The sequence below is a fragment of the Bipolaris maydis genome (assembly GCF_028858645.1).
Source record: "Bipolaris maydis strain C4 unplaced genomic scaffold PSV08scaffold_18, whole genome shotgun sequence".
NCBI lineage: Eukaryota > Fungi > Ascomycota > Dothideomycetes > Pleosporales > Pleosporaceae > Bipolaris > Bipolaris maydis.
Genome location: NW_027093874.1, coordinates 303,630 through 324,731, shown reverse-complemented (window position 1 = coordinate 324,731; position 21,102 = coordinate 303,630). Strand labels below are relative to the sequence as shown.

At 54.2% G+C, this 21,102-nt stretch overlaps 5 protein-coding genes across 5 annotated transcripts; 3 read left to right on the top strand and 2 right to left on the bottom strand.

Moving 5' to 3' along the window:
* Positions 1 to 1,008: 1,008 nt before the first annotated feature.
* On the top strand, positions 1,009 to 6,059 carry PSV08DRAFT_382961 (uncharacterized protein; the record flags this gene model as incomplete). Its single annotated transcript, XM_066093415.1, has 3 exons — positions 1,009 to 1,488; positions 1,549 to 5,365; positions 5,418 to 6,059. 3 exons carry the CDS (start codon positions 1,009 to 1,011, stop codon positions 5,720 to 5,722), a joined length of 4,602 nt encoding a protein of 1,533 aa, XP_065947959.1. The 3' UTR covers positions 5,723 to 6,059.
* Positions 6,060 to 6,889: 830 nt separating this feature from the next.
* PSV08DRAFT_413072 (kh domain-containing protein) lies at positions 6,890 to 13,808 on the bottom strand (the record flags this gene model as incomplete). The annotated part of the gene is made up of 7 exons (XM_014220405.2): positions 6,890 to 7,918; positions 7,998 to 8,876; positions 8,938 to 9,399; positions 9,466 to 9,738; positions 9,795 to 10,303; positions 11,530 to 12,632; positions 12,886 to 13,808. The coding sequence occupies 7 exons, from the start codon at positions 13,806 to 13,808 to the stop codon at positions 7,097 to 7,099; spliced, it is 4,971 nt and encodes a 1,656-aa protein (XP_014075880.2). The 3' UTR covers positions 6,890 to 7,096.
* Positions 13,809 to 14,130: 322 nt separating this feature from the next.
* Positions 14,131 to 15,540, top strand: PSV08DRAFT_341665 (Haloacid dehalogenase-like hydrolase-domain-containing protein). Its single transcript, XM_014220403.2, has 5 exons — positions 14,131 to 14,479; positions 14,528 to 14,540; positions 14,592 to 14,627; positions 14,741 to 15,166; positions 15,222 to 15,540. The coding sequence occupies exons 1-5, from the start codon at positions 14,345 to 14,347 to the stop codon at positions 15,383 to 15,385; spliced, it is 774 nt and encodes a 257-aa protein (XP_014075878.1). The 5' UTR covers positions 14,131 to 14,344; the 3' UTR covers positions 15,386 to 15,540.
* A 97-nt stretch (positions 15,541 to 15,637) lies between these two features.
* PSV08DRAFT_405944 (peptidase of plants and bacteria-domain-containing protein) lies at positions 15,638 to 17,067 on the top strand. The gene has a single exon (XM_014220402.2). It carries the CDS (start codon positions 15,768 to 15,770, stop codon positions 16,602 to 16,604), a length of 837 nt encoding a protein of 278 aa, XP_014075877.2. The 5' UTR covers positions 15,638 to 15,767; the 3' UTR covers positions 16,605 to 17,067.
* Positions 16,862 to 20,770, bottom strand: PSV08DRAFT_190944 (uncharacterized protein; the record flags this gene model as incomplete). The annotated part of the gene is made up of 6 exons (XM_014220401.1): positions 16,862 to 17,084; positions 17,172 to 17,428; positions 17,489 to 17,742; positions 17,906 to 18,006; positions 18,307 to 20,405; positions 20,492 to 20,770. The coding sequence occupies 6 exons, from the start codon at positions 20,768 to 20,770 to the stop codon at positions 16,862 to 16,864; spliced, it is 3,213 nt and encodes a 1,070-aa protein (XP_014075876.1).
* Positions 20,771 to 21,102: the final 332 nt, after the last annotated feature.

Here is a 21,102-nt window from a genome sequence, read left to right as displayed (position 1 = left end):
TGTGGCGGAAGAGGAGAAGCCGGGGCGGTGATTCGTCAGCTACCATGATGATGATTTCACTGGAGCTGAAAGCAAGTCGAGCAAGACCCCGTTGTACTGTTTCAGCTGGTTCTCAACCACGGGAAAAAAGGGGGTCTGCAGGGTAAAGGGGCCATGTAGTAAAGGGATAAAACATGGTGCTTTGGAGGTGACGTTTGATGCAAGGACACAGACAGGAAGAGGCGGGCGGCGATGGCGGGTTGTGATGACAGCAAGGGAAGTCGCTATTGGTAACGTCATAGGGAAGGCACGCCCAGGCGCGCCTTCCGCATGCACCCATGGATACATAGACGAGTACATGTACATATGCAGAGGCACAAGACGTCTTGCCATGACCAAACACAGAGCTCAGCTATCCCCCAGCTAGGAGGCAGCAAAATAACAAGGCAGACTCTGTGGCACGACGCGTTGACGCGTTGTGTGGCGGGATGGTGGGAGAAAACATGGGCGTCTCCACCGGGCAGCGCAGTCACGTGCGGCTGTCTCGGCTGCAGGCCAACCTCAAATGTTCGCCGAAGCAGAGCAGCTCTTCTTTTGTCGCCGCAATACGACTGCATCCCCCCACCAAATCCCGTGCCACTACACACTGTGCCACCGCCTCCTCGTCCCGCCTCGCACGAAACCACTGCCCGCCTGCCACCTTCACCTCGACTGGACCTGCCTCCAACACATCGCCGCATCCATCCCCACACTAAATCTTCTGGCATCGACACCACGCTCCCTCACCACTCTTTGACCCACCACACCATGGCTCCTACTTCTTTTGCTTCGGCAGCTGCGGGAAACAGCGCCAATCCAGCGCGCGTAGAAGCGGGCGGCGACTGGTAAGTCGGCCCTCGTCTCTGTTTGCACCTCTTCCACACGCATCCTTCTTCACTCTGGGCGCGCGGTGCTCGCCCATTCCAAGTCGCTACCAACAAAAAACTGTTCTCTTACCCTATACAACCCCCGACACCCATCGCTGCCAATATGTGGCGTCGCAATTGCTTTGATACTCATGCCGACCGCAGGGCCCGACGCACCAACGGTGCCACGCAAACATTCCGCCGACCCTCACACGCGACCAGCCTTTCCGGATCAACAACCCAACCAACCTCACGAGACCCTCCTGCGCCACAAAATACCTCAACCAGCGCCGGCGTATATGTCCCCCCACATGCACAGCCTGGCCGCAATGGCAGTTCGTTTGAGGGCCGGTATTCGCGAGATCAATTGACGCAGTTGTTCCGGATACAGCAACAGGCTGGAGACCTCAGCGACGGACTGTCAGATTTGTACATGGGCGTATGGGAACCTCACGCTACCAACGGGGCCTCGGGCGCGTCCTGGGGCCGCAAAGACGATCATGGTGGTGGCAGGGAAGCGCCAAGCGGGGTCGACCAGTGCTGGGACAAAGACGGCAGCATATTGCCGCTGAGTCTCACAGACATGACCGACGAAGAGAGAGAGGTAGGCTGTTGCTCATTGCACAATGCAGCGACCGAGGCTAACGTGCGCTTTCTCGCTTAGATCTTCCTTTCGTCTGTCAACTCGCCGCTGAAACCCCCCACGCAGAACAACAACAAAGACGGCACCCCCAAAGAACCTCTGTCACTGCGCAAGTCTTCGGTGTCGCAAGGAGCAGGTACTCCCTACGGTCTGTCCTCGCCCACTACCTCGCGACCGGGCGCTCGACGTCGCGACACCGGCGAAGCCTATCCCTTCCCCTCCTCCCCCGCTACCTCACGATTCGCGCGCGAAGAAGGCAGTGCCGTCACCCCGCCGCCTGCTCTGGTACGTCGTCGGACGGATTACAAGGAGTCTGCAGAGGGTCGTCTGGGTGAAGAACGCGATCGGGAGAAGGGTGCTGGCGACAACTCAGGTCCTTTTGGTCCTGCGAAGCGCAGCACTACGGCGCCGTTCAGCCCAGGTGCTGGTGCATCGCCTTGGTCTGCAACGCCTGGTGGTGGCTTTGGTGCATTTGGAAGCTTCGCCAATCCACAAGCAGATAAGAAGCCTGGTTACGGTAGCTTGCGCGGCGAGAGTCGCTTCAAAGGTCTAATGGGCAAACCAAGTGTTGAGGACTTTGGCAACGGCCCGAAGGACAAAGCTTCGACGAATAACTTGGGCAAGCTTAGCGAGGCAGAGCCCTCAAAAACTGATGCATCGTGGATGGAGGCCCGCACCAGCCGACCAATGAGCAGCGACACAGATCCTTTCCCCGACCATGACCACCCAACGGGCAGTGCTGCGCTTCGCGGCGAAGACGTTAGTCCGCCCCGACCTCAAGGCTTCGGTAATTTCGCAACGCCCCACCGCCCAGACCACCGTGATGACTCTGGATTATCTGCATTCGGAATGACTACCGACAACATGTATAGCAAGAATAATTTCACAGAGCAGTCGCCCCTCCGTGGAGCTGGTAACGAGCCCATGAGCCCAACGGATACCAATCCATACCAAAGCCCGCATCACGCACGGGATCAGCATGACGACTCGGACGACTCCGGCGACCAAAACGCCCACTTTCCTGGCATGAGCAGCTTCCACATTGACCAGTCGGTCCACTCAAGCATTCACAATGCCTTTGGTGGCCTTGGAGGCCTTGGAAAGGCTGTGCCGTTCGAGACTGCAGCAAGCGATCGTAGTCAAACCTCCAGCGTTGGCCCCAATCGAGGTTTTCCCACCTTGCCTGGCCTTGGTGGTGGTCTGCCTGGTCTGGGAGGCGCCTCGGCTTGGCCATCTCATACCTTGGGCACCCCAACCCGCGAACGCGGCGGCCTTGGTGGCTTTGAAAGTGCTTTCGGAAACGTAGGTGAAGCTCAGTCGCCTTCTCTAGCTGGCCTAGGCAACAGCTCGTTGTTTGGTCATGGCCATGGCACAGTAGGCCGCTCTAGCAGACTCGGCTCCTTGTTTCCAGCTTCTATGCAAGAGCAGATGCGATCCAACGACCCGAATCGAGCCCCGGTTGACGATGGCTCTTCGCACGGTGATCGCCAACATAGCATGACTGGCACTTTTGGAAGAAATGCTTTTGGCGGCCAAGCGCCCGCTCGTGATACGGATAGCCCTTTCCGCGCAAACCGCAATCTTTTCGACGACTTTTCTAATGCCCATCATGACGATCATAACTCAACAGGACAGCCCCAGAATATAGCTACTACCTCCCTCTCTATGGCTGCCTTGAACCCGACCAGGACTGCCCAGCCATCGACCCCAGGCGTTGGAAGCCCGGCTTCCAGCCAACCTCCAGTTCCTCAACAGCGTATGATGGTCATGCCTGATAGAATGAGGTGGATCTATCGTGACCCATCAGGCAATGTCCAAGGCCCATTTTCTGGTCTGGAGATGCACGACTGGTATAAGGCTGGATTCTTCTCGCCTGAGTTGCTAGTCAAGAAGGCCGAAGAGCCCGACTACGAACCCCTGGCGCAACTCATCCGTCGTATTGGCAACTCGCGTGAGCCTTTCTTGGTCCCCCAAATTGGCATTCCTCATGGCCCCGCTTCATCTCAGCCTGGTAACTCCTGGGCCGGTGCCGGTCCCAGTGCTGCTGCTGCTCCAGGAGCTCAACCTCCGTTTGCAAACAGCTTTCCAAGCTTTGGAACCACTCTTACTGCCGAGCAACAAAATGCCCTTGAGCGTAGAAAGCAAGAGGAGCAGTACCTCATGGCTCGTCAGAAGGAACACTTAGCTGCACAGCAACAAGCGCTTGCTCGCCAAGTCCAGATGGGAGTAATGCCAAACCAGCTCAATCACCATTCCAGTGCACATAGTCTGCACAGCCAACCAAGCTTTGGTAGTATCACGTCACCTGGCGGATATCAGCCATCCCCCCCTCAAGGAGCCGTACCAGGAGCACCCGTTCCTGGGCTAATTGATAGTACATTTAGAGCTGGTCCTGGTCCAGTACCTGGTCTGGGCCCTATTGGCCCTGGTATGGACATGATGAGCAATCGCAGAGACCAAGATGTGCCCGCCATGATGGATCGTCTCAACTTGGGACGAAACAATCAGCCCCAGTTTGGCTTCGCTGGACAACAGCAGGACCAAGATGCACATGCGCAGTATGTGGCCTCAGTGATCGGCGACCGGGCTCGCTTGAAGCGCGAACAAGCTGAACATGATGCCATGATTCGCCAGGGCAGTGCTGAAGACGTACAGGCTGCTCGCAATTTCGCCGAGCGCTTTGCCGAATTCAACGAGCTGCGAGTCCAGACAGATATGGAACAGCCAAAGGCGGTCCCTCCGCCAGAGGGTGTCATCAGAAAGCCTTCTTCGTCGTCGGCTCAGCAATCACAGCAAGCTTCTGAGCCTGCATCGCCCGTTGATGCAGACGGTCAAGAACACCAACCTGAAAACAAGGAGCAGCCATCTTCTACTGGACAAGAGCCACTGTCGCTTACTGAACAAGTGCAGAAGGCTGCTTCTGCTAAGCAATCCCCTCAATCTGCAAGTGCGTGGAACAAGGTTGAGCCCGCCATTTTCCCATTCCCACCACCACCATCCCAATCTCCTCTTCCCGCACCTGCCGCTCAGAGGAAGCCAATCGTTGCCGAAAATCTCAATGCCGAATCTCGCTCGGGTGCAGCAACTCCAGCCGCCGATACCCCAAGCGTCTCGGTTGCACCATGGGCGAAGGAGCCTGTCAATGCGTCCCATGGGCCTTCTCTGAGGGAGATTCAAGAAATGGAAGCAAAGAAGGCCGCAGAGCGAGAGGCCGTTGCAGCTGCAGCTCGTCGTGAAGCATTCGAGAAGGAGCTCCAGGCTCAGAATCAGTCGCCTGCGGTGCAACCTGGTTTGCCTTCCAGCTCTACTTGGGCAAGCGGTGCATCTCCCGTCACACCTAGTGCAAGCAATGCTTCTGTATGGACCAAGCCTGTGGCAAGTAAGGTTGCCGCACAGCCGACTCCAAGTTCCAAGAAGACACTTCAGCAAATTCAGAAGGAGGAGGAAGCTCGAAAGCAACGTGCCGCAGCTCAAAGTGTTGCTGCAGCTAACGTATTTGGATCGCCAGTCCCACCACCATCTGCTGGAAAGCGATATGCTGATTTGGCGGGCAAGAGCACCCCTGTGTCGCCTGCAGGACCTGCAGGGCCTCCTGGTAGCAGCCCGTGGACCACGGTTGGCGCAAGTGGAAAGGTCAAGGCACCAGGTGGTACGACAACGCCCGTTCCTGGCGCCGTTCGCTCGGCCAGTTCTACTATATTGCCCTCTCTCGCTAAGAAGCCCACAGTCGCTCGCAGTAGTACTGCAGGAGCACCGTCTGGAAAGCCGAATGCGGAAGAAGAATTCCGCAAGTGGGCTGTCAATGAGCTCCGCCACGATCTTAACAAGAACATCAATGGTATGCCCTAGCCTCTATTTCGATAGAGTCACGCTTGCTAACGTTGATACAGCCGAGGACTTTGTCTCGTCCCTCCTCAGCTTCCCTGCTGACGCCGAACTTATTACCGAGTCCGTTCACTCCGCCTCTAGTACACTCGACTCTCGCCATTTCGCCGAGGAGTTTCTTCGTCGCCGAAAGCTAGCAGACAAGGGCATCATTGATGAGCGCAACACCTCTTCTCCTGCCGAGAACAAGGCTGCAGGAAGCGGATGGTCTGAAGTCGCCAAGAAGGGTGGCGCCAACGCGACCCAGCAGCAGCCCCTGGATTCGAGCAACTTCAAGGTTGTTGCTCCCAAGAAGAAGACCAAGCGGTAAATTCGTCACGACTTGCTGCTGTCCGTTGTTTGAGGAAAAGAAAAAGCATGTTTTTTTTTCATGATTCGAGAAAGCGTAGCTGCAGTCAAAAGTATCTGAGCTCGGACGAGAAGCAATCTTTGCAAGCGGTTGAAGGAAAAAATGACAGGACCAGTATGTAAAGGATGGCGATTGCTGTGATGAGTGGACAGTGCCTTGGTGTACGTTCATTTTACTGTCCCTTAGACAACAAGCACATGGTATTCGTTCTATGGCTCTCAAAGGATGTGTCGCCAACTCTACCGTAATGCTAGCACTAGTAGTAGATTCAATAACACACCACATTGCTGTTCTGTCCCAAGTTGGTTTCCTTGCTCTCTGTCCTTGTCCTTGCACTCTAACGATTTGACTCACCATCCAATATTTTGGGTGAATGAGTGTCCCAAGACCCTCTCTCTCTCCTCTTGCATAGAGAGAAAGAGAGAGAGAGAGAGAGAGAGAGAGAGAGAGAGAGAGAGAGAGAGAGAGCCACTATGTCGCCTCATGTATATGAAAACCGGAGAAATACATCACGCACACATTCATCGTAAGCATTAGGAGACAATTCTTCTATTCATATATGTATTTCACCATACCACATTGCCCCCCCTCCCCCCTACGTACCCGGAGTCAATAGCGAAACCAGCCCAGCCCTTGCCCTCCCCCACCATCTCCATCACGACTGAAGCTTGGCAAACAAGAAAATCAAGAGGAACGAGGGTGAGTGGGGAAAGGAGGGGGGTATTCAATTTCTTCATCTCAATCTTATCATCATCACTTATCAACACCCTATAAAAAGAGAGAAACAGAGAGAGCGCAATGAGACTTCAAGGGAGGGGTTTTTTTTTTTCATCTTCAATTCCACAAAATTGGAAAAATAGCAAATTGGTATATTTCTTTTCTTCGCGCCGATTCGAAGGTGGCCAGGTAAGGAGTAGTAGCAAGTTAGGATTTGGGAGGAGGGGGAATCATTTCGAAATCGACACAAAGAGGCTTCAAAGGTTACAGGAGCAGCAAAAAAGCAAAAAAGCAAAAAGAAACGCCATTTGGAAATAAGCAAAGGGGAACCCCGCACACACGCGCAAGAAAACAGCAGCAAAACAAAACAGTAAAAACCAGAGAGAGAGAGATGGAGAGAGAGAGAGAGAGAGACAAAGACAAAACAACCAGCCAGGCCAGGCTTATACGTAATATTCGCCGTAGGAGTGGGAAGGTTTTGGGGGTATAATTCTTTTCTCGTCGCACACGTACAAGAGACAATTGAACGCGTAGCGGTGGGGGGTATTCTTCGTTAAAAGGCCGGGGGGGTTACAGTAGTGGTATCAAATAAATGGTTCGAGATTGTTGGTGTATCATTTAACGAGGAGGCCCAATAGGGGCCGGGTATCCAGATGCAGAATGAGAAGTGCTAGGGCGCCCGCTGTCCACGGAGCCCCGCGGATCGTACCGGGGAGTCACGTCCCCAGACGCCGCGGAAGAGGAACCAAAAGGAAACTTGGACTCAAAACGAGGGGCTGGCATGGGCCAGCCGTTGGTGTGGTGCTCATCGTCTGCTAAGTTGATGCCGCTGTCGTTCCATGGGTTGCGGTAGCTACCGGTGGACTCGAGGCTGGCAAGGGATGCCTTGGAAGCGTTGCTAGAAGCATGCTTGAAGAGCGACCCGGGTGAGTTTGTGTTTTTACGTCCGTTGAAGATGGACGTGAAGGATGACATGCTGCCTGGCTTGCGAAGGCGGTCTAGCATACCACGAGGCTCATCATCACCACCAAAGTGAGAGCGAGTAGGAGAGTCCGTGCTGTCGACAGCAGGCTCAGCACGCTGTAGAAGCTTCGACTCAAAGAAGGGTAGAGAGTCTTCGAAAGAGTCAGACTTGGGACGTGGAAGCGCGCCACGAACCGTGTTAGTATCTAGTCCGTGCATGACAAGGTGATTGAGCAAGAAGTCAATTGCATCCTTCAAGCCACCGGCATTGTTGCGAGTGAAGACAATGTGGAAAGCCTCAACCTGCTCTTCTTTACCATCAATGGTTTCAGTCTGAGCCTGCTGGAGCTGGGCATCGACCTCATGTTGAGTCTTGAGCTTGTCGAGAATCTCAGCCTTGAATTCTGCGGAACGAATGTGCTCGCTAAGCTCAGTGGTTGAAGGGAAAGCTAGATCGTGGGATTCTGGCACCATGCCCTGAAATTTGGTTAGTAGGGATGTCTTGGGATAGGATTGTGGGAGAAAAAAAAAATTAAAAACAAAAAAAGAAACATACCAAGAATTCATCGACTGCGAATGGCACCTGATACTCAGGGCCAGACACAGTAACAATGTCACTAGCCTCCTCAGTGCTAGGAAAGGTAATCTTGCAGTTGAACTTCTTCTCTAGCTCGTCAATCTTGTCCAGGCGGGCAATGAGCTCACGGTGGTACAAGCGGTTGATGTTGATAGTCTCGGAGACGAACTCAGCATCGGCCTTCTCAACCATATCCATAATCTCTTGCTTGACGAGGTCTAGGTTCTGAGCGTTACGTGCAGGTGTGCGGCAGATGACGTTGTCGACCTTGATGTCGTCTTCTTCTTTGCCGAAGCCACCACGGTCCATGGCATTGGAAAACTTGACGAAGACGGAATACTTCTTCATGATGCGTTGGATATGCTGACCGCCGATGCCAATGATGCGCTTGTGGTACTGGTCAGGTACATGGAAGGAGATGGATGCTGGCATCTCCTGTTCTACAAGATCTAGACCATTCTTTGTAGCTTCGTACTGAGCACCACGGACTACAATGTAGAAGTTGTACTCATTGAAGCCATCAAAGACAATCTGAACACTGCTGTGGCTCATAATCTTGTTGATCTTGCCATTCTTCTTGCCGCTGACAAACTCCTTGTGTTCGTTGGCAAGCTCAATCTTGACGCTCATGTTGTACTGCGACTTCTTCACAAAGGGAATGTTACTGATGACCATTAAAGCAGCTCGTACAGCATCATCAGATCCATAGATATGGAAGTTGAGCTTCTCGAAACTGACTTCGGCACCAGAGTTGATGCAGATGTCGGAGAGCATAGCACGAACGTCAGCTGGAGTGGGAGGACGTTGCGTAGGGTCAGGGTGAGTGATGAACCACGATGCACTGTAAAACTGGCCGGCCTAAAAAGAATTTTGGTAAGAAGATGGGTTACAGTGGGCAGACAGACTATCAGAGACTTACAAGTTGCATGAGTTCGCGTACAGTGCGCTCAACGTGCAAGACGTCAGTGCCCTGTACGCGCACAACACCACGCTGGACACCAAGAGGAGGGAGCAGGATGTAGGATCCATTGTTCTCGATGATCTTGCGGACTTTGTCAAGACGTTCGAGCAGAATAGCGTCAAGCTTAGTGTCAGTGACCATGACGGGCTTCACGAAGACTTTGGTGGACATGACGAGATCATGCAGGCGTTGCTTAGCGCGCAATATGTTCTCGGAGTTTTCTCCCGTAATGTAGACTAGATCGTCGGGACGGCGCTGGGCACCCGGTGGCGTATAGCCGAACAAGCGCGGAAATGGCGGGGGAAAGTAAATGGCGGTGCCTGTAGCTGACTCAATCATCTTGATGTTCTTGCGTCCACGTCCGCATATGAGGGTATGCATGGTCAATTCCAGCTTCATGGTATCAACACATCGCTTAAGCTGTGACGGCATAGCGTTAGCATGGGAGCGCTAGCGAACATCAGTGGGGACATCAAAAGAACTCACAATCTGGTCGATCATAATCAGCACTCGCGTCTTTGCGTGCTCCATGGTCTCGAGGTCTCCGTAGATGGCGCATCGCAGGCGCGGGTCGGCTCCGGTATCGATGTTGCCATGGAAGCTGGCCGTCTCAATGTCGGGCTGCTTGGGCATGAGCAGGAAGATGTCGGCCTTGGTCGCCTTGGCAATGAGGTCGAGCTGGTTGAGCACAGCGCCTCGGACGTTTTGCGTAGGCGGGTCTATGATGAGCTGCGAATCAATATCGACAAAGGATGATCGCTGTGCCAAGATGTCAGCAACGGGCCGAGGGCTACAAGTGCCGACGGGCAGCCTACCAGAGAAATGGGCGTCGAGTTGAGGATCCGGCAGCGCATCGAGTTGACAATCTCGAGTTCGCCAGACAGACAGACGTTTGTGACGAGGGCCCGCAACGGGCCCCGCTGCAGGCCAGGCAGCGGCTTGGACTCGGCCGACGTAACCACGGCCGACACGCGTCCGTCCGTCTGCTCGCTCACGTCTCGACACAGGTTGCGCAGGTTGTCGACGTTTTGGGCGTGTACAGGCAGTTTGTGTGTGGGCGTCGAATCTGCCGTGCCTTCCGGATGGGTCCATCGCGCCTTTGCCCCAGGGCTGGCCCACATGATGTCGTCCGGGTCGGGGCCGGCGAGATTGGAGGAAAAGGGCACGTTGAAGGAGAGATTGACCTGGGTGCCGGGCGGTATGACGGGCGGGGCTGAGGTTGCGGTCGAGGGCCGCTTGATCGGAGCTGTGACGGGCATTTCGTGGTTGGACCTCGAGAAGGAGAAGCCGGCCGAGGGCGTCATCTTCTCCCAGCCGTGCCGGGCTTGTGCCGGGAAATTCGAGAGTTTGTGCATGGTGGTCGAGGATACGCCCGGGGGTGGTGGCGGGCGTCGGGTGGGTGGGAGAGGGCAAAGGGAAGAAGGACGAGGAAGATGGGGAGCGCAGCAGCAGCTGGCGGGCGAGCGAGCGTCGAGCAAGGCGGAGCGGGCTGCTGATTGGCTGCACTCGCGATGGTGGGCCCCAGCGTGCCGACAACACCAAAAGCAACCTCGCCCTGCGTGGCCACGACCACCGCCGGCCTGCCCTCGCCAGCAGAGGGCGCGCGCAGGGCCGCGGGCGCTGCCAACGGTGCCGTGGCTCTGCTGGGCCTCGCGCGGCTGCTTTGTGCTGGCGAGGGGCGCCGTCGGCCTCGTGTGTGCATGCCTCGATGCTTCTTCTGCGCCGACTCGCCTTGCTTGTTGAGCTGGGCTGCGAGCTGCTGGTGGGCCGAGAGCGTGCACATGGCCGACCAAACAAGCATGGCTGGGAAACACAGCGCGTGCCGGTGACGAAACAGGCTCGAGAGCCAGTCCAAGCGCCTGCACACGACACGCCTCTATCCCCTCGCGTACTCTACTTACACTCCGCCTATCTGGTCCATGTCCACGCACTTGTACACACACAAGCATGCCACACTCACTCGCACATGCGCCTCCACGCTGCCGACTGCTGCCTCCGCGCCCCTGCCCCTGCCGTCCCGTGCCAGATGTTCGCCCGCCAGCCTCATCTGGTATAACCACCCCCTCTGCATACTTACTAGTCGGCCTCTACACCCGGCCTGCCTCACCCTGGCGCCACATCGCCCTGAAACACCCGCCCGCCCACTGCCAAGCCCCTCGTCCATTGACTCCCTCTCGCTGCCTCTTGATACATGCCTTGGTTTTGAGCATCGTGCCACGCTCCACAACTACACAAGAAGCGAACACAACAACCCCGCTAAGCCATGATGCATCATTGTCAACTAAAGCTACCTTCTCTTCTCCCACGTCCTGGGCCTGATCCAACAGCCCCCTCGTATTCACATTACAGCACGAGCTACACAACCCATCCACCAGCTAGCCAAAAAGCCCAACCCTTGTAACAACAAACCTCAATACCGCGCATACACCTGACGCCCCTCGCCAGCATATGCCTCCGGCCCTGCCTCCATGGGCCCTTCCTCAACGTACCGCCGACTTTGCGGCGCGCTGATATACTGGTGCTCCTCCAACGGCTCGTGGTACACCACACTGACTTCTCGGAACCGCCGTTGTTGCGGCCCGCGCACCGCCGCTGGTTGTATGCTTTCGTGCCGCACATAGCCCTCGGCTATCTCTCTTCGCACTCCCTCAGGACGCATACTGTACGCTCGCGCCGGAGCATACTCTCGCCGAGGCCCCATCTCTTCGTACTGTGGCCCAGGTCCATGTTCCACCTCTATTGGCCGACGCGACGCCTCTCGCTGACGATACCCACTCTCCATCATCTCAGCTTCCGGCGCTTCAATGTACCGTCGCGGGGGTGGCGGCATTCTCGGTATAGCCTCGCCTTCGTACAACTCTGTCCGAGCAGGAGCGCGCATGCTAGGCTCCTGCGTAACAGCGCGCTCGTAAAAGGGGTCTACCTCGATGCGCCTACTTGGTGGTGCCATTGACTCTCGAGCATCCACTGGCGCAGCGTAGTATCTGTTGCCATACTGGTCTACAACAATTCGGCGGGGTGGCGGGGCCATGAGCATTGGTGATTGCCCATGTGACATGTATTCGTGCACGGGCGATCGTGACCGACCATGGACATATCGAGCTGCTGCTGGCGGGCGCGTCGACGCTTCTCGGTACACGGGCGGCACTTCTGCGCGCTCCATGAAGGCGTGAGATGCTGCGCGCATCTGACGCGGCTCCGACGCAACATACATCTGCCCTTCACCACTAGGAGAGTACGGCCGTCGCGCATACTGTAGACTTGCAACCCGTCTAAGATCTTGATCGTCGCGCAGTGCTTTGCGTTGTGGTGTGCGTATGACAGTAGGAGATGACGATGGCTCGTCAAACTCCCGGTAAGAACGTACAAATGGATCCTGCTCCCGATAGTAGATAGGTTGCGTTCTAGGACTTGCCTGTGCCGACACAACCTCCAAATCATCCACCTGTGGCTGCAGCGCACGACGCTTACTGGGCTGTGGATCAGAGTAGGATCCGAACGGAGGAGGCGATCGTGGCTCTTCTTTGATATAAGGCTCGGGAGATTGTGCAACCTGTTTGCTGGCTTGCTGTCGTCTCCGTTCCTCTCTTCTTCGCTTGCGAGGGTTTTGAACAGATTGCCCTGCACCGGCTGGGCTCTGGCGGCGTGATGAACTATACATATATTAGCATGATCCCAAACATTCTCAAAATACATGTGCCAGATACACAGATACTGTAGAGCCTCCATTCGCTGTGCAACATGTTTTCCAGGCTGAGATACGGCTTCCAAAGTCGGATGGTGGTACTCAGCAACCGAGCATTGGTGTCTCATGCGATTATTTGGCGTTGAATGTTACCCGGGGTCCAAGACATTTCAAGCGACCATGAAGGGAAATGACGTATACGAAAGAATTCAATATCATACCCGTTTGTTCCACCATTGCGATTGCGGCCCCGGCTTCTTGGTGGCTCACTGGGACCAACGTCGGCTGGAGGCGGAGAATAGTCTTCTTCTTCGTCACCGTCCTCATGTACTTGCGCAGGCTCAGGCTCATAGATTTCTATGTCATCAGCCGGCTCGTAGGCTTCCTCATCCAGATCGATCACTGGGGGCTGGGCGGGACGAGTATGAAGAGTCACTTGCTTGGCAGTTTGTTGCGCCTGCGGGGTCAGTGGAGTTGCAGCAGCATGAGCATGGTCAGCGTGATCAGGCTCTGGCGACCAACTGTCTGCCTTGCTAGAATAATACGAATTCTCGTCAAACGACTCGACGCCATCACTGTTGTTAGCCGTAGGTAGTAAGCCAGAAACAGGCGGAACTAGTTGGTGAGCCTTGATCAAACACTGCTCCACATCGATGAGAGCTTCTCGCTCGTCAACATCGTTGCTGCGGCCCTTGCGGTCGAACTGATCCTTGAGAGCGCGTTCTATTTGCTGTCGCTTAAGCTGCTGCTCTGCCTTGACCAGATGTTCAGACTTTGTGAGCAGGACAGGATCGATGCCCGATGACGAAGACTTGGCCGAATATGGTCGCTGTGTAGGGTGTATAGGAGAGGTAGGGGGCCGCGCCGACGACGCTGGACGCGGAGGAAGCAGCTGTGACGAGGGTCCGTTTGGCGTGCCGTTGGTCGTGGGCCTGGCCAAGGCGGGTTGGGGAAGACGCGGTGCAACCTGTTCAATTACTTTGGCTGGAAGGTGTATACGCGGATGTTTGCTAGCGAAGACCTCATCGCGTATCTGCAGAATCTTCTGGAGGAAATCAGCCTCGCGAAGCACCTCCGCAGATACCGCGCTGGTCCCGTTCAAATGCGACGACGGCGCTGTGGCTGTCGACGACATTGAAGCCATTTGCGCTGCGATTACAACAGAAAAGAAAGCCGGAAAAAAAATTAGTATCAGCACCAAGAAGCAAGCGCTACGTTGGCGATTATACAGATACAGGCAGCACCCGCAACTGAGCTAGGTGTGGGATTGATAAAGGGGAAGGGGGTTTGACAACGGCCAGCGGGAATGCAGAGAGATGGAGTTGCAGCGCGTCTTGGTTTTCAGTGATGCACGCGCCAATCCCAGCTAGTCCGAAACGGGCATGCTAGTTCGCCATGTATTCATCGCGCCTTCGATGATGACTGCAAAGGGAAGGACCGAGTTCCGATCCGACAGAAGTTCCTCGAAACACTCTTCGCTGTTCGTTTTCTGCACCGACACAGAGAGGTATGACGACATCACATACCAATACGGCTGTCTTGCTTCTCGCCTTGTATTGATCTGTACTACTTTAGTGCCACTCATTCCGACCACTCTCTTTACTATTCTTCATTCTAGTATTGGCATCTCGCAAAACATTACGAAACCAACTTCTTTGCCACCAACACCAACTCAACACGATGGACTTCAATACCGCCGCACCGCCGGAGACCATGAAGTATCGGTCGAAACCCGCACATGACTCACACGCGAATGGTACAGCTGTTGTAGACGAGAATGAGAAGCCCGTCTTCTTTTTCGATATTGACAACTGTGTAAGTAAGCCTTGAGGGTTTGATCTATACCTACTGATTGTTATGTAGCTTTACCCAAAGAGTGTGTATTTCGTAGTACACAATTTATAATACTCAACACTAACATGATCAGGTCTCGAAATCCACCGAATGATGAGCGAACTGATAGGTAATTATCCCTCTATATCGGCTGAGCTTCCATAATTCAGTCAGATGTATCACTCTTCTGCTCATATTGGCGAGTTTTGTGCTTTTCTCCAAACACCAGCTCAACTTTTACAGATAAATTCTTCCAAGACCACCTGAGTCTATCACAACAAGACGCCAACGAACTGCACTTCCGGTACTATCGAGAATATGGTCTTGCAATCGAAGGACTCGTGCGCCACCACAAGGTCGACGCACTAGAGTACAACAGCAAAGTCGACGATGCGTTACCTCTAGAGGATGTCATCAAGCCCAACCCGGAACTGCGCAAGCTGATCGAAGACATTGATACCAGTAAAGTCCGCTTGTGGCTGTTTACTAACGCCTACATCAACCATGGCAAACGCGTCGTCAAGTTGTTGCAGATCGATGATCTATTTGAAGGAATTACGTACTGTGACTACGGATCGGAGAAGTTTTACTGCAAACCACATGCCGAGATGTTCGAAAAGGCCATGGCTGAGGCAGGCATCAAGTCGAATGAAAAATGCTACTTTGTTGGTGAGTTGGATCTGAGAATCGAGCTCTTCTCAAACATTACTAATTTCATGTTCAGACGACTCATACATCAACTGCAAAGCGGCTGAAGAAAGAGGATGGAAAACAGCACACTTGCTGGACGAGAAGGATCCAGCGCCTGAAGTACCCGCTAGCAAGTACCAGATCCGTAGTTTGCAGGAATTGCGCAAGATTTTCCCCGAGGTATTCAAGAGCTCGTAAGAAAGAAGGACTGGGGTTAGAATATTGAGGGTATACCTGATATAGAACGGGAGCACCGACGTCTTTCCAACATTGGAAACCCCTTACACCGTTAATCAAGATCGGAAGAGATAGAATTACACATAGAAGGATACAGCCAATACAAGCTTCAGCACAAAGTTTGGGAAGTGGTCATGGAACTTTGTTTACTATATTATCTAAGCTGGAGAGCATCCTCCCGCGGCACGTACCGGCACATGGTCCCAACCTCTTGCTTGTGCTCAAACATGTAAGGAGCAAACACGTGTGTTCATACACTTTATAAACCATACCTCCCGCTCACCGACTGCCTACGCCCCACGGAAAACACGAAGAAAAAGTCGCGTCCACTCCAACACCACCAATGTCTCCGCAACCCACCAAACACTATCAAGTCATGTCCGCACCCATAACCACCAACACAACCACCCCTTCCAACCCACCCGCCCCGCACTCTTCCGCGCTCCCCCCTTCAGACACCACCGCCACCTCCAGCAACCCATCCTCCTCCCAACCCGCCGTCACCTCGCCCCCCGGCGTCCGCCCGCCACGCACCCCCCTCCTCCGCCTCGAACTCCGCGACCTCTCCAGCCCCGGCACACACACCTTCCTGCGCCTCGTGCACGCCTCGACGGCCCTGTCGACGGCCGTCAGCACCGTCCTCACGCACCTCTACACGGGGCTGCCCGCCTCGAGCATGCCGCCCACGCGCTCCGTCACCCTCGTGCTGCGCGAAATGGACGGCGTAGCATACACGACGGGGCTGGACCTGGATTCCGATCACAAGGAAATCCACTTCAATACGTCGTACATTGCGGGCATCGATGCGGGGCGCGCCAAAGAAGAGATGCTGGGCGTGCTGGTGCATGAGATGGTGCATTGTTGGCAGTGGGATGGCCAAGGCAAGGCGCCGGGCGGACTGGTCGAGGGCATCGCCGATTGGGTGCGATTAAAGGCTGGGTATGCGCCGCCGCATTGGAAGAGGCATGTGGATTGTGAGTGGGATGCTGGGTATGAGCGGACGGGCTATTTTCTGGCGTGGTTGGAGGAGGCGCATGGCAAGGATGTTGTGAGGAGGATTAATGATGGGTTGAGGGGTTGCAAGTATGATGAGGAGAAGTTATGGGACGAGTGTTGTGGAAAGGGGGTTAAGGAGTTGTGGGGGGAGTATAAGAAGTGTTATGAGGAGGAGTGTAAGTAAGGCTTATGGGGGGGGATGCTGGGGTGGGTTGGGATGAGGGCATCAAAGATGAGGTTTTGGGTATCTGGGTTACTCGAATAACGCCAAGTTCATGTTTGAATCTAGACCATAGGTCATGTACCGTACACGTAGTTTATGAATGTAATGTCCTTTACGTACTACTGAACTTATCTACAAGTCACGCTATGCACACCTCTCCAACGACCTTGCATTGAATCATATCTTGCTGCTCCCGCTCACCACGTTTCCAGCTTATTTTACTGTTGGCCAGTAACAATGCCTCCGGCTGGCGGTACTGGCTGCCCTTGAGTGCCAATATCCTCCTCTCCACTACTACCCGTCCTTGCCGTAGGCTTAGTTTCCGTCGTAGGCTCTTTGGGCTCTCCAATACCATCCGGCTTTGGCGGCGATTTGGTACCTGGTCCACCGCGTCTCTGCCAGTCAAGCCACGAGCCGCGGTATTCACCAACGTTTTGATATCTGTCTTTGTTAGCTCTAATAGTCTTCAACCGCACACACCATTCTCCATTTATAGTAATTTGTCACTTCATAAGAGGATCAGCTTACCCAGCTTGTCTCGCAATTCCGGCCGCTGCCGAACTCCTAACCCCTGCCTTGCAGAAAAACACAACCTCCTTGCCCTTGGGTGGTTTCTGAAACCCAAAACGATCCTCAAAGTCTTCTTCGCTTAGGAGCAGCGCATCTGGCTGGGATGTAACCGGGATGTTGATAGAGGTGGGGATAGTATTGGCCTCGAATTCATGGGGCTCGCGCACGTCAATGAGTAGGCGAGAGTCGGAGGGGTGTTCAAGAATGTGAAGGACCTTTGAAAAATCAATAAAGTATTCAAAAAAAAAGGGATATGCCACATAGAAGCTACGTACATCCTCAAACTGATAGACTTTGTTTAGGTTGGGTGGCTGTTGCGAATGCCATCTCTTCTGTACAGGCGCCAATTGCACACTTGGGGTGCTTCCAAAAATCGCTAGCTTGCTCTGAGAAGCGCTTGTGCTTTGCTGGCGCAACGCAAGACTGAAAGCTTGTGTAGCATTGAAGCGCAATCGCGAAGTTTGTCGACCTATGACCGAGGCATGTGCGTGGACGCCGAGTTGAACCGCGCGCCTGGAAGCCATTGCTACTTTACAATGCAGCGGGTTAGTTAACAAACTATGTATGAGATCGTTGCTCCTGACCTAGAAGATTTGGCGTTCAGTGTGTTTTGTGAGCAGAGACAATTGATGATGCAGTCCGGAGCAGAGCGTGCGAGTCCTCGGATGTAACGAAATTAATCCCGACGTCACTCTTCGCGAACGCTGGGGCAATTTGCATATACGCGCTAAGCCCTACGACAGGGCTAACATCCTTGAGCCTATGCAAACCATTCCAAGGGCAGACAGTGGCACTGGCGCAAGGAAGCTTTTCGTCAAAAGACTGGGCAGTGTGTAGTTGAAGAGGTGAGTAGATATTTGTACCGACTAAGTTTACAAGCACCAGCTAGCAAGAATCTTGAATCCATCAAACAATCCTAGTATACTCCTGCCATGTGGTAGCGTCATTCAACAACGCCGGCGCAATTGAAACAAGAAGAGTAATGGGGTATTAGACGCCTTCGAGTGACCATATTATGAAATTTCAAAGCCAAAAAAAACCTCCAAATATTGAATGTGTCTCATGAATGCATCAAGAACATAATCAGGCCTACTCATTGCGCTCAACGTCCAAACCACGCAACTTTTGCGACAGTAAACCCGCACTGGGAGGGCTATTCGGACTACTGATGGGAGAGAACGCGTTTCCGCCGTAGCCAACGTCGCCTTTGTTTAGTTTTCCAAAGGCACCATCATTGGAGCGCGGAGACGTGACTGGAGTTTTGAAGGGGCTCTTCGGGTCTACATCCATGTGGTCTCGCGAAACGGGTCGTGATTCAATTGCAGCCAATCGACCGAGATTGAAAGGTATAGGCTGCATATCTGGTATGTGCGAGCTGAAACTGCTCGATGCAGACGAGTTTGTAGTACCACCTGTGAACTTGACAGCTATAGGAGGCATTGGCGCATGGTGGCTCAAGCCGTCAAGCTGGTCGTACGCTTGCTGCGAGTGGTAGCGCGGCCATCCAGCACTACGACGACGCAAGTCTCCTTCGTTGGTGAACTGGGATCCAGCAGATGGAGTTTTTTGTGATGCCAACGAATCGCGCGTTGGTTTATAGGTACTGTACCTTGGCTCTGGCTGTTGAATCTCATTTCTAAGTTTCTCCTTACCGTCAGGGACTCTGTTGGCAAAGACGACTCGTATACTTTTATATAGGTAGTAACGACCTTTTGACGGACAACATATGTGCAAGTGAATCAAGTAACGGAGAATCGGGCGATCGTTGGGGTCATCCGAACCGCTGAGGGCAGCTTCTGGACGATCAGTACCGAGGTTTTTCCGTGAAGAAGCGGGCATGTCTATTATGGGACCGGCAGAATAACTGCGCTGCCTGACAAATGTTTTCTGGCCTGGCTCCATGTCCGACACGTCGTATGGGACTAAGAACAGCTTCACTGCTGTCTTGTTTGGGTTCTTCAAAACAATCTGAAGTTGGCCCTGCGGGGGAATTCGATAGCAGCCCCCAGGAGGTGCTTTTGGTGACGTGGATCGTCGCTTTTTCTTTTCTCGCCGACGTAGATCTCCCTTTACAGCCTGTGCATTTTCTTCGTCACCAAGTTGTATCCGAAAGTCTAGGTCATCTTGATCTGGAGCAGGTGCGGCGTGTCGTCGCTTGCGTTTGCCAGGTTCGTTGCTGTCATCGGGAGCGGGTAGTGAATTTTCCAAGTCTATAAGGCCTACATAGGGACTTGGCTCATTATCTGAGATCCTACCGTTTCCTGTATTGTAACTGTAGAAGACTGCAGGAAACGGAATCGTGACGTGAGGTGGGCACTTGAGGCTTGATTTGCACTGCCCTCGTCCGAGAACGCCAATTTTCGCCACAAAGTCAAGGGGCCGCGATGGGGTTGTAGACATGCGTCCCCGCAAGATAGACTCTTCGTATGAGCCTACCATAGGTGCGTGCTGGAGTGGAGACGCCTCGGATGAGAATGACGGCCGTCGCAGGTTGAGGAATTGTGATTGAGAAAAGGATTGGGGTTCTGAGTGATTGATTGTCGACGACCGCCGAGGTTGATGCGCTTGGTATGGTATCGAGCTGCTGTAGCGTAGATGACGGGCAGCGGGTGTTCCAGTTGTAGAGCGCGCCATGTGGGTAGACTGGCAACCGTGGTAAGACGCCGGAGAGTAAGTGTGTCGACGACTGTTCCTACTAGGGCTTGGAGATGTCTGACGTGAGCTCGGCCTAGAGGAGAAATCCAAATCTGTGTTGTTTGCCTGATGTACGAGCGGGCTTGTTGGAGGCAGAAGCGTTATCGAACTAAGCGATGACCGTGATGTCGTTCGTGAGCGCGGGGCTGTGCGATTGTCGCGGTTGCGCGGGTCGACGTACGAGACGTCATGTCGGTTCGCATTGTACGCTGCCGAGGGAAAAGAACGGTCCCATGGAACGACTGGCGACGTTGCGAGGAAAGTTGAAGACGAGACGCCGTTGCTCGAAGCGCACCCTGCTGGCTTCTCTCTGAAGTCTCCGGAGTGCAATGCCGACCGGGGGCGCTGGATCTCTAGACCTGCGGCTGCAGGGTCCCGCAAGTGTTCAGGAGTGGAGGGTTGTGAAGATTGCAAGTCGGCAGCAGGAGTGAGAGGGGTCTTTGAGCGGTCACGAGAATTGGGGCGGATGGAAGCGTCAGGGTCGGCTGTGATGTCACTCTAAGGGGAAAGGGTCAGCGATGTGCTTGGTATGGCAGCGACGAACCGTGTAGCGACAATTGCCCTCCAGGCGACTCAATACTCACACCCTGCCACTGCAGCCAGGACGGGCTGTGTGTCTTTTTGATTCTCTCTACCCATTCTTTCCGGCCGAATATGGACGACTTGCGCGTTTGGCCGGGCGACGCGGGGTCCGCGTCGAGCGATGATTCAATTGCGGTCGATTCCTGTGCATGTATACTGCTGTTCCACGCTCCCTCGGCACCCGATTCTGCGGTTCCTACTCTTTGGAGGCTGGATGTCACCGGCTCAGGCAAGTTTGATGGCGCCCGCAGGCTATCACTGGGCTCATGAAATATGGGCATGGTTGAAGCAGATTGCGGCAATGGACGGCATAGGCACGAGTGCTGGGCAGATCAGAGCATACAAACGAGAGTGTGCAGGCGCGAGACGGTTGTGGGAGCACGAGGATGACAGTTGAAATGTCGCGATGGCGGAGAGGGCCAAGTTGTCGCGGTGGGAGCACCTGCTGGCCCGGCGAATGGTATGAGTAAGAGTTTCCAGTTTAACCCGGGTGCGCTGGCTCCAGTGGCCGTCTCATTGCACAGGCATGGTGCCCGGTTTAAGACGAAACGCCGTGGAGCCCGGGAGGTGGGGGTGCAGAGCGAGAGAGAAGGAGTGAGTGAGTGGCGCAAGA

Bases quoted from the DNA above. Each gene is read 5' to 3' on its own strand.
- PSV08DRAFT_341665 (XM_014220403.2), top strand. From the start codon at position 14,345: ATGGACTTCAATACCGCCGCACCGCCGGAGACCATGAAGTATCGGTCG. The intron at 14,628-14,740 runs GTAATTATCCCT...CAACTTTTACAG, and splicing joins AATGATGAGCGAACTGATAG to ATAAATTCTTCCAAGACCAC. The intron at 15,167-15,221 runs GTGAGTTGGATC...TTTCATGTTCAG, and splicing joins TGAAAAATGCTACTTTGTTG to ACGACTCATACATCAACTGC.
- PSV08DRAFT_405944 (XM_014220402.2), top strand. From the start codon at position 15,768: ATGTCTCCGCAACCCACCAAACACTATCAAGTCATGTCCGCACCCATA.